The sequence below is a fragment of the Stegostoma tigrinum genome, chromosome 10, assembly GCF_030684315.1.
Source record: "Stegostoma tigrinum isolate sSteTig4 chromosome 10, sSteTig4.hap1, whole genome shotgun sequence".
In the NCBI taxonomy this organism is placed as follows: domain Eukaryota; kingdom Metazoa; phylum Chordata; class Chondrichthyes; order Orectolobiformes; family Stegostomatidae; genus Stegostoma; species Stegostoma tigrinum.
Window position 1 is genome coordinate 68,856,605 of NC_081363.1, and position 11,095 is coordinate 68,867,699.

The following is an 11,095-nucleotide window of genomic DNA, read 5'->3' on the forward strand; positions in this document are numbered from 1 at the left end:
TGAAAGCAGAGTTCCAGGTAAACAGGATAGTGAAAAAGGCATTTGGTACGCTTGGCTTTGTTAGTCAATGCATTGAATATAGAGTTGGGAGGACATGGTGAGGCCATACAGGACATTAATTAGGCCACTTTTGGAATACTGCATGCAATTTTGCTGTCCCTGCTATAGGAGGGATGTGTGAAACTTGAAAGAGTTCAGAAAAGATTCACAAGGATGTTGCCAGGAGTGGAGGCTTTCGCTACAGGAAGAGGCTGAAAAAGCTAGGACTATTTTCCCTGCAGCATCAGAGGCTGAAGGGCGACCTTAAAGCAATTTATAAAATCATGAGGGGCATAGATAGGGTGAATAGCCAAGACCTTTTCCCCAGGGTAGTGCAGTCCAAAGCTAGAGGGGATAGGATTGAGGTGAGTGGGGGAAAGATTTAACAGGGACATATTGGACAACTTTTTCATGCACAGGGTGGCGTGTGTATGGAATGAGCAGCCAGGGGAAGTAGTGGAGGCTGGTAGAATTACAGTATTTAAAAGGCATCTGGATGGGTACCTGAATATGAAGGGTTTAGTGGGCCAAATGCTGGCAAATAGGACTAGATTAATTTAGTATATCTGGTCGGCATGGATCAGTTGGACCAAAGGGTCTGGTCCATGCTGTGCAACTCTATGACTACATGAACAGAATTTCAGCACGATTGTCATTTTTTTCTGAGGGGTTACCTCAGAATAACTGGTACCCTTATCTGGAAACATACATGCACACTAATGTCAATTTCTCTGTTTTTAAATTAATCATAAGTTAATCATAGCTGTCAACTTCATGACAAATTTGTGAATATATCACAAATTGGTTTATATTTGAAATAATTTCCTGCAGAACATTTTTAACGAGTGAGATTAAGTATCAATCTAGATTTAGTTTATTTATCACATAGATAAAATAAGCCAAAAGTGTGTGAATGGATTAAATTATGTCATTTTTCTAATACTGAAAATAATCTAGTCTTACCAGATTCCTCCTTCAATGGTTTGGTTTGACCTGCAGTCGACAAGTGATTCTCTGAATCCACTTCACAATCAGCTGAAGTAAATAGAATTTCTGAACAAACGAGAGAGAAAGACAATGCAGGTGATTATAACTGTATTTTCTTTAATTGTACCACATATTTTCTGATAATCACATTGAGGTATTTTTAGATTCCACATATTTAAATTACATTGATATTTGAGAACTGAGAGCCCTGATCCCAAGAACAGAGTATTGGTTAACTAAATGTACAACTAAATTCAAAAACAGATAGTCATTTGGTAATACAGAAAGTTAGCATTTGTGAGACAAGACAGATTTTCTCAAAGGTCTTCACCTTCTGCTCATTAGGACAATTTGCAAAAAGTACCAAAGTAAATGGAAAACAGTGTTTATACTGCATGAGAGGGCAGAGCTGATTGATTGGCATTGCTTTGACTAATCAGAGTCAACTTGCCTAGTTTAAAATTTACACAAGGCTTGGCAGTTAACTGACGGTCAACATTAACTGCTATCTTCTCCATAGCAATCCATCTACCAGAGACGACCAATAGTGTGCACAGTATTTCAGGAGTGAACTCAACAGTGCCTTGTAAAGGTTGGATATAAAAGATTCTACAAGTTATTAAGAAAAAATCAGGGAGGTCATCTGGTGGTTTGGTTGACATTGAATGCTCAACCAAGGTAACTTAGAGCAATTTAACTGGATGTTCATTTCACTTACAGTTTATAGGACCTCCGGTACACAACCCATTATAAATAAAACATTGACCACACTTCAAAAAAATACTTCAGTAGATATAAACTGCTTTAGGACTCCCTGAAGATATAGTAAAGCACAGTATTACTGAAAGATTTCCCCCCTCCCATCAGCACATTATAGGATTTGTATACAGAAAGTCAGAACTTTGTTACAAGCCAACCAAAGTGTGAAGAGGCAACACAGCCTGACATGTGATCATAGCAGCAGTGTGCATTTGATTCCTTTTTATTTTGAGAGATCTACAAAAGAAAATTGTATTTCTCATCAACCAGCTTCTGAACTTCTCTATAAACTATTGCATTGTAAAGTTTCTGACAGACATTGAACAACTGTCATCTTTAATAACACAAATTGAACACAAAGGTTACATACTCAAATTTCAGTTTTACAATACTATTCAGAGACAAGTTATAGCCTGAACGAGCCCTTATAAAGCTATGACAACCAACAAGGTATTTCATTTTAACAAGAGGTTCACTGTTTCAGAATCTAACCTCCCACGGGAACTACACCACAACTCTTTTTTTTAAACAATCAGGAAATAACGTTCTTGCATTATATGCAGGACACTGGCTAAGCATTTCTTTGAGGATTTTCAACACAAACTGTTGTGCTTACATAATGCAGTGACTACATGAAACCCATATCAAATTGATTTAGCATTCTCTGGTTTGCATCCAGTGGAGCGCAGACACTTATCTGGTACTCAAGTTTAGAGTGGATATAGGCTTGCTGCACAAAATTATCATACACCAGCATTTCATTGTCAGCCCTACTGAGAAGCTCACAAGTTGCTAGCGAGAAATGGGAAAGAAAATGTACTTGTGTCACAAGGTATGGATACTCCGAAATAAAGACAGAGAAGCTTGAAATAACAAAATGTGGAGCTGGATGAACACAGCAGGCCAAGCAGCATCTTAGGAGCACAAAAGCTGATGTTTCGGGCCTAGGCCCTACATCAGAAGAAGGGTCTAGGCCCGAAACGTCAGCTTTTGTGCTCCTGTGATGCTGCCTAGCCTTCTGTGTTCGTCTAGCTTCACACTTTTTTTACCTTGGATTCTCCAGCATCTGCAGTTCCCATTGTCTCTGAACCTTGATATACTCAGCATTCAGGCATACAAAATTTGATCTGTAAGTTCTCAATGCCATAGCTGAGTAACTGAAACGGGGGAGATTTCTATGTATACTCAGACATGAGAAAACTGATCCTCACCAGAAACAATACTTCTCTGTGAAAAAAACCATAATTCTCTTGAAGTTTCCATTAAGTTTTAGTGAGGCTGTTTATGAGCAGCAGCAATATTTGATCTGGATTCTAAAGAAATTATCTGAACTGCATCATTAATTTGAAACCAAATGTAGAAGAACATGCCGTAGCTTGACAATTTTGGTATTCAGAAAGTAACCTCTCAACCACAAATGTAGATGTAATGGAACACTGCTCTTCTGAATGAAACGATGGATATAGGAGTAAAGGACTTTGCTGCAGCTTAAAAATCAAAGCAAAAATAATTATGCGAATTGTCGTGATGGTCAGAATCCTGAAGTAATGTGGACATTTTTAATTTTTAATTCCAAAGTGTGTTTTTTTTCAAAAGGTAGCTGATACACACAACCAAATATGGCTGCAGCTACACCATAGGAAATAGGGACCTAAGTAGGTTGTTCAGCATCTCCAAGCCTGCTCTGCCATTCAACGAGATCATAGATGATCAGGCATTCCTCATATCCACGTTCCTGCATTTTCCTCATAACCTTGATTCCTCTGCTAATCAAGAATCTACCTCATCCTTAAACATACAGAATGATTCCACCCCCACAGCTCGCTCTGCAGGAAGGAGTTCCAAAGACTCACAACACCCTGAGAGAAGAAATTCCTCTTCATCTCTGTCTTAAGCTGGCCACCCATTATTCTAGACTATGCTTTCTGGACGTAGACTCTCCCATACAGGGATACATCCTATGAATGTAAAATTGTGGCTACCTGGAGAGATGATGTGGAGGATGCAGTGTTGGACTGCGGTGGACAAGGTCAGAAATTACACAACGCCAGGTTATAGTCCAACAGGTTTGTTTGAAAATACAAGCTTTTGGAGTCTTACTCCTTCTTCAGGCATTCGTGAGAGCGGGTAGTATCAGACTCAGAATTTATAAGATCAAAGGGACACACCATTGACGAGTGTGTACTAAACAAACCTAAGATGCTGGAGAGAGAGCAACCAATGGAATGGAGCATCTGAAGTGCTGAAAGAGACTTCAAATGGAGTGGACTGTAATGTCTTGTGACTACAAAGATGATGAAGGGTTGGTAATCCTTGTTCAATAGCAAGCCATTCCTAACAGATTACTTGTCAAAATGTAGAATCATTCTGCGTATTCTTCAAAAATTAAAATACAAGGACTAGGGTTAAAAAGCCAGTTTCAATGATACTGGGTTGCGCTTCTGGGATTGAAGACTCCTGTATGTACCAGCCTGTGTTCGAGCTTTGGCATGTTTTGTAGGTCACAGTTGAAGAACTATCCCCTAGTTAACTTTTGTTGTAGATAAAAAGCCTCTCTTACTTTAAGTGCTACAAACCAGTTATAAAAACAGAAATTGAGTCAAAAGAACATTGATCATCTGACAAACCCAAGAATCTCAAATCCAACTGTTCAAAGGCCAATGTCAACACTCCCCGTATCCTCCATAATAATAACAGCAGTATTAAACTATATGCTCCCCTCAAACAATTCAGAGATTAATTCATATAATTGTTTTATTTAAAATTGTATCTGTTTCCCGTTTTTAATCATCGCTTCTTTCTAATTTGTCAATATGCATGTTGCACTATTGACTCAATTGAAAATATGTGGAAGAGACAAAAAAGGGATGAGAAAGAAGAGGAATAGAAAAGTCCTAGGCAGTCAAAAAGAAACAATAGCTAAAACAGGAGAGATAACACTGATCTCTGATCATCCCCATCAGAAATGTGATCCAGGACATTCTTGTATTGTAGAACATGAGTGTATCTATAAAACACCTCATCCTCCAATTCAATGAGCTTGTAGAATTATGCCATATAAAGATGAAATCAAAAACAAAAATGATCGCTGGTTCCCTCATGCCACAAAATATAATTAACATAGTCAAGGAATCTCCATGACCAGTTCACAATGGAACCAAACGGCCACAGTTGATGATAACGCTGACATTTCCTCCTGATACTTAACTGCATCAAAATTAATGAAGCAAAGTAGGCAATTATAAAAAAGCACAATAGAAATGTTAGAATTTTGAACTATTGCTGTATGCAGTAATGTTACCTGATTTGTCTGAAATATGCATTTCCCGTATAATAATGGAATCCAAATGTTCTTCTGGTGGTAACTGAGACTCATTGGACGTTCTGGCATCTACACTGTCAGTATCCAAACTGTTCACTCCATCTTGCTCATTAAAGGTTTCATGTTCACTGTCCAATCTCTCAAATGAAGAATTTGCTGTGGAATCCATGGAGTTAATATGATTATCCAATGAGTCAGACCTGTCCTGCAAAAAAAGGCAAAGTTTTCCTAACAAAGTGTTTCAATTTACCCAAACTAAACTATTTCTAAACATAAGGAAGTAACTACAGAGCCTGTAGACAGATAGTGGTGATAATTTCTGTGAACCCATCTAAAATACAAAAGAGGACAAAATAAGATGAGGAGGAGGTACAATTAGATTATGATGTTTTGTGGACAAAAATTAATTCAAATAAAAAAGATTACCCCACCACCACCAAAAGCAGGGTCATCATAAAGTGGTGACTTTTTATCTCCCTATCCAGTTTCGCAGCATCTTCCCAACATTTCCTGTTTTTACTTCAGATTCCAAATACTTGCAGCATTTTATTTTTATATCACAAAACATCAAAAATTTTGTGCATTCAAATTCAAGGCCATCCATATTGCGGGCTCCACAGTCAGCTTGCCAAACTCCCTCTCAATGTCTCAAATCTCAGTGATCCTTCAGTTATCTTCTCTCCTCTCTGTAATTTTCCTTCTATCTTTCCTTCAAGCTTGTCATCTCTTCCAACGGGCCAGTTTATCATTTCATCCAAAAGACAGAACACATAACCATGCAGTCCCCATTGAGGGGATTGAACCTACTATCTTTTGTCACATCCGCATCCATTAACTCCACTTACATTTCTTGTTGCCTCAGGAAGGTGGCCAACATAATCAAAAACCCCTTCCACCACTGTTATAATCTCCTCCATACTCTGCCATCAGACAGAAAATATAACAGCTTAAATACACGTACCAACAAATTTAAGCACAGCTTCTTCCCCTCTGTTATTAGACTTCTGAATGGACCTAGCAAATTTTAAATTTAATGTTGATCTTGCTCTTTGTGCATCCTCTCTGCATCTGTAACATTGTATTCATCACTCTGTTCTAATCCCTAATGTACTTTGTATGGTATGAAATGCCTGTACTCCATGCAAAACAGAACTTTTCACTGTTACTAGGTATATGTGACAGTAATAAATCAAATCAAAAGTGCTACCAGTCACTAAGTGTCACTTTCTTAAACGCACACATGTACAGCATGTGAAATGCTATAAAAGTGCGAGCCACTTTTCTTAGTTTACGCAATAAAAGAAAATTTGCCACTTCTTTGGAAACAACTTAATTACTGTCATCATGTAATAAATTCTTATAGACAATAACAGCACAAAAGGAGATCAATCGTCCCACTGTATCCACACAGACTAGGGTCCAACTGCAGTAACTCTATTTTTCAACATTTTATACCCAGAGCTCTGAGGGCTACAGCCATTCAAGCGAAGATCTAAACCAGTTTCAATGTTACAAGAAATTCTGATTCAACCCTTACCAGCAGTGAGTTCCAGGCTCCCAACACTACCTAGGTTAAAAAACACTCAACATTGTGCTCCTAAGATGCTGCTTGGCCCATTGTGTTCATCCAGCTGCACACTTTGTTATCTTGGATTTTCCAACATCTGCAGTTCCCATTATCTCTCTCCTCAACTCTCTTCTTAGCCTTCTACCTCTTACCTTAAATTTATGTCCCTGGTTATTGGGCCCTCTACTTTTGGATAAAGTGCCTTCCCATCTACCCAATCTATTCCCCTCATAAACTTACATTCCTTTAAGAGTACCCCTTTCAACCTTCACTGCTCTAAGGAAAACAATCTCAGTCTATTCAATTTGTCGTCAAATCATTAGGTGATGCAATATCTTCCAATGCCAGCAGATCCTTTCTTACACGAGGCCCAAAACTGCTGCAACATACCAAATGCAGTCTGACAGAGCCTTATACACGCTCACCTGTATGTCCCTGCTCTTGTATTCTTGACCTCTCAAAATTAATGTTAACATTGCATTCCTAACTGCCAACTGAACCTGCATGTTAACCTTAACAGAATCCAGAACTAGGACTCCTAAGTCCACCTGTGCTTCCAATTTCTGAAGCCTTTCCCTGTTTAGAAAATAATCAATTCCTGTATTCTTCCTACCAAAATGCATAACCTCAGAAAAGAAATAAATTCTGCCAAAATAAAAGGGGTACTCTTAAAGGAATGTAAGTTTATGAGGGGAATATACGTCAACAAATATACGTCAACACCCAATATCAATCTGCACTTTAAGTACTGCATAGACAATCTGCACAAAATAAATTAGTAACTTAGCCCTCATAACTTGTTTAACAAAAGGCAGTCCATCCACAATTTGAACAACACTACAGATCTCTGGAAAATAACTCAAAGGTAGTGTCTTGTATCTCCAGAGGTCCTTCCAATTTGAAACAGAAAACTCTTGCCTACACTATTCCCATCTCATCGCCTCAACATTCTCTTTCTGTTCTGCTTTTGAAAACCATAGTTTTCAACGATCACACTTGTAGCCAAATGACTATAAGTTCTGACTATGTGATTGCCTGAAGAAACAATTCAGAAAGGGATGAGGAGGCGGGCGGGGGAGGAAATTGAGTTTCAAAGAGCTGGCATTTTACCTGGGGTAAAATTGGTTCAGGAGTTAAAACTACCATAGCCCCTGAGGATTGCACACTCAAGCGTCGCCTGTCTGGTGGTGGACCACTTGCCACCCGGCTCCCAGGACGAGTTCGAGAACCAGATGCTGGGCGTGAAATCTCATCAAGCTGGCCTCTGACAATGTCCATTATCATCTAAAATTATGGAACCAATGAATTAAATCAGTTTTCAAGATTCACTGTTGCTATTGTAATGCATGAAACATTCCCAATCATATGCCTACAGTGATAAAGACCAGATAATCCAGTGGCTAAGCACTAAACATCAGCTTTGCACTAGCACAACCACTCCCACACCTCTATTTTTAGTTCAAAATAGTGTCATTCAACCCTTTAGAAGAAACAAAACTGACCCTCAGTTTAATGTCTCATCCAAATGATCACAGCTCCAATCTTCTAGCACCCAACCAGTACTGCACTGAGTATCATGCTGTATTTAGTGTTCAGCTGGTCCATAACCTCCTAATTTAAGGAGTATAGTACTGCCACTGGACCACGCAGATTCTAAAAATGAATGTCCATGCCTAATCTAAGTTGTGATGCATTTTTACAGACTCTGGAATAAAAATATTCAAACAAATTTTCAAAGAATTGCCATCACCTGGAACTGGGAGCTTGAATCATTAGGTGATGCAATATTTACACACTTCTACAAGGCTGATCGGAATGAAAAGTTTAACCTTAAATATCAAATCAAATAATCAACTCATAAATCCAGAAACTGGTGTGCCGTAGCTTGAATTGCTGCAGTCCATATGGCATAGATAGGCCCACAGTCCTGGAAGCAAGTTCCAGGTTCTTGATCCAGTGACAGTGAAAGAATAGCATACAGTTCCATGTCAAGATGCTGTGTGGCTTAGAAGAGAACTTACAGATAGTGGTGTTCCCATGACTCTGTTGCCACAGTGGTAGAGGTCAACGGTTTGACTAACGGTGCCAAAGAAGCCTTGACAAGTTGCCACAGTGCGTCCTCAATATGATACATCTCGCTATCACTGCATATCAGAGATGGAAAAATGCATGCTTTCAGGAGTGATTGGGCAGGGGGTGGTAATCAGCCAGACTCCTTTTCCCTGTATGGAGCTGAACTTATTGAGTTGCATTCATCCAAGTACATGAAGTGTATTCCATCACACTTGTGGGCAATCAAGAGGTGAGTAACTCACTGAAGAATTCACAGCCCCTCACTACTCTGGTTTCCATTTGACTGATTAATTAATCTTCTGATCAATGCTAATCCCCAGGATGTTGCCAGTGAGGAATTCAGCAATTGTAATATCATTAAGTGTTATAGGATTATGGTTAGATTCTATCTTTTGGAGACAGTCATTGCCTGGTACTTGTGTAATGCAAATATTACAGCTAGTTATCATGTTAATCTGAATATTGTCCAGGTCTTGCTGCATTTGGATACAGATTGGTTCAGTATCTGAGGGATTACAAATGGTGCTGAACACTGCCCTTACATCAACGAACATCCCCACTCCTACCCTTGTGATGAAAGCAAAGTCAATGATGAAGCAGCGGAAGATGGGTTGAGCCGAGGATACTACCTTACCAAACTGCTGCAGCAATATACTATGACGAAAATTATTGGCTTCCAACAACTACAACAATCTTCTTTTGCACATAGCGTGACTCCAAGTATTGAACAGTTTTCTTTTCCAGTTCACATTGACTTCAATTTTGTCATGGCTCGACTCTCAGATCATGGCCACTACTACCTCTCTGACAGTGCTCAATGAATCACAGTGCCATCTCTCTCTCAACATCACATCCTGATATAGAAGGCTTGATGGAACATCCTTGCACCATACGTCACCCAGCATATACCTTCCAAATAATTATGCTAGCTGCACATCAGACTCACCCAACCTCTACAAACATATAGTTATGCAGCTATGACAGATGTCACCAAACTACAGTGACAGTCTGCCACAGGCAAAGGTTTTCTCTTTTGCAGTAAAAATCTGTCCACCTTCCACAAGGTGCAGGTCTGGTGCATGATGGAATGCTCTCCACCAATTGCCTCGATGGGCGAGGGCCCAATAAGACATAAGAAGTTTGCCACTATTCAGAACAAAGCAGCCCTCTTGATTGGCAGCACATCCATTCGGTGTTCCCTCCGAGCTGTGCAGGCACTCCGAGGTTCCGCACACAGCAGTAGATGTGAACACCCATTGCAGCATTAACTTCCAGATCCAAAGTGTCTGCCACACATAGTGGCCTTGGGGTCAAAACTGAGGGTACTCTACATCCATCGCTTTAAACGTTCACCCTCTCTGCCTCCAATGCCCAGTAGCAATTGTGTGTCTCGCCTTCAAAATACATTGCAGCAATTCATCCAGGTTCTTTCGCCAGTAGTTCTAAATGCCTGATCTTTACCATGGGAACACCATCTGCATGTTCCCCTTAGATCTGTTCACCATTCTAGTTTGGAAATAATCCTTGTTCCTTGACTGTTGCTGGGTCAAAACCCTGAAATTCCCCCTCTAAGGGCAGTGGGTGCGACTAGGAGTCCACCACTTTCTCATGTCAATGCTGGCCCAGGCAGTCGTGAACAAATCCCACGAAGAAATAAAACACTGAAAAATCAAATTCACGGAGTCTCACACCCGTCCGCAATGAATTTACTCCCGATATTTACTAACATCGGTGAAAGACCCCGATTCAGAGCCTAAAGGTTGACACTAGAGGCGGGGAAAAGTGGGTCGCTCGCGTTTACTAGAAACTGACTCAGTGTAATTCCAGCCCACAGCAGATACACGCCTCCTCCGCCAGGCTCGGGGTTAGCGCCGGGTCCTGGAACTCTCTCCCACCTCTCCAAACCCTCTCTCAATGTCCTTTCACCCGTTCCCCCTTAACCCTCACCCCTGCCCCATTACCCTCTCCCTGGCGGCGGTCCAGTCCAGCTACCAAGGACGCTCAGATCCCCGGATGTGTTGCTATTCAAAACAAACCCAACTTTATTTGTCGTTTAACACAGACAACAAACTGTGAGGCTGGATGAACACAGCAGGACCAGCAGCATCTCAGGAGCACAAAAGCTGACGTTTCGGGCCTAGACCCTTCATCAGAGAGGGGAATGGGGAGAGGGAACTGGAATAAATAGGGAGAGAGGGGGAGGCGGACCGAAGATGGATTGAGGAGAAGATAGGTGGAGAGGAAAGTATATGTGGGGAGGTAGGGATGGGACAGGTCAAGGGGGCGGGATGAGGTTAGTAGGTAGGAAATGGAGGTGCGGCTTGAGGTGGGAGGAGGGGATAGGTGGG

At 40.5% G+C, this 11,095-nt stretch overlaps 1 protein-coding gene across 3 annotated transcripts in view; it reads right to left on the minus strand.

The window, feature by feature from the left end:
* Nucleotides 1–10,762, minus strand: part of fsip1 (fibrous sheath interacting protein 1) — a 353,871-nt gene extending 343,109 nt beyond the window's left edge. For 2 of the 3 annotated variants that reach the window (XM_059649221.1, XM_048538342.2), the window contains exons 1-4: nt 8,696–8,747; nt 7,785–7,958; nt 5,087–5,312; nt 1,003–1,092 (exon numbers count right to left, since the gene is read on the minus strand). In XM_059649221.1, the coding sequence (XP_059505204.1) occupies nt 1,003–1,092; nt 5,087–5,312; nt 7,785–7,958; nt 8,696–8,713 (508 nt within the window). In that variant the 5' untranslated portion in view covers nt 8,714–8,747. Of the gene's footprint in view, nt 1–1,002; nt 1,093–5,086; nt 5,313–7,784; nt 7,959–8,695; nt 8,748–10,708 lie in introns of those variants that run through there. The other variant, XM_059649220.1, reaches the window with a different exon arrangement.
* Nucleotides 10,763–11,095: the final 333 nt, after the last annotated feature.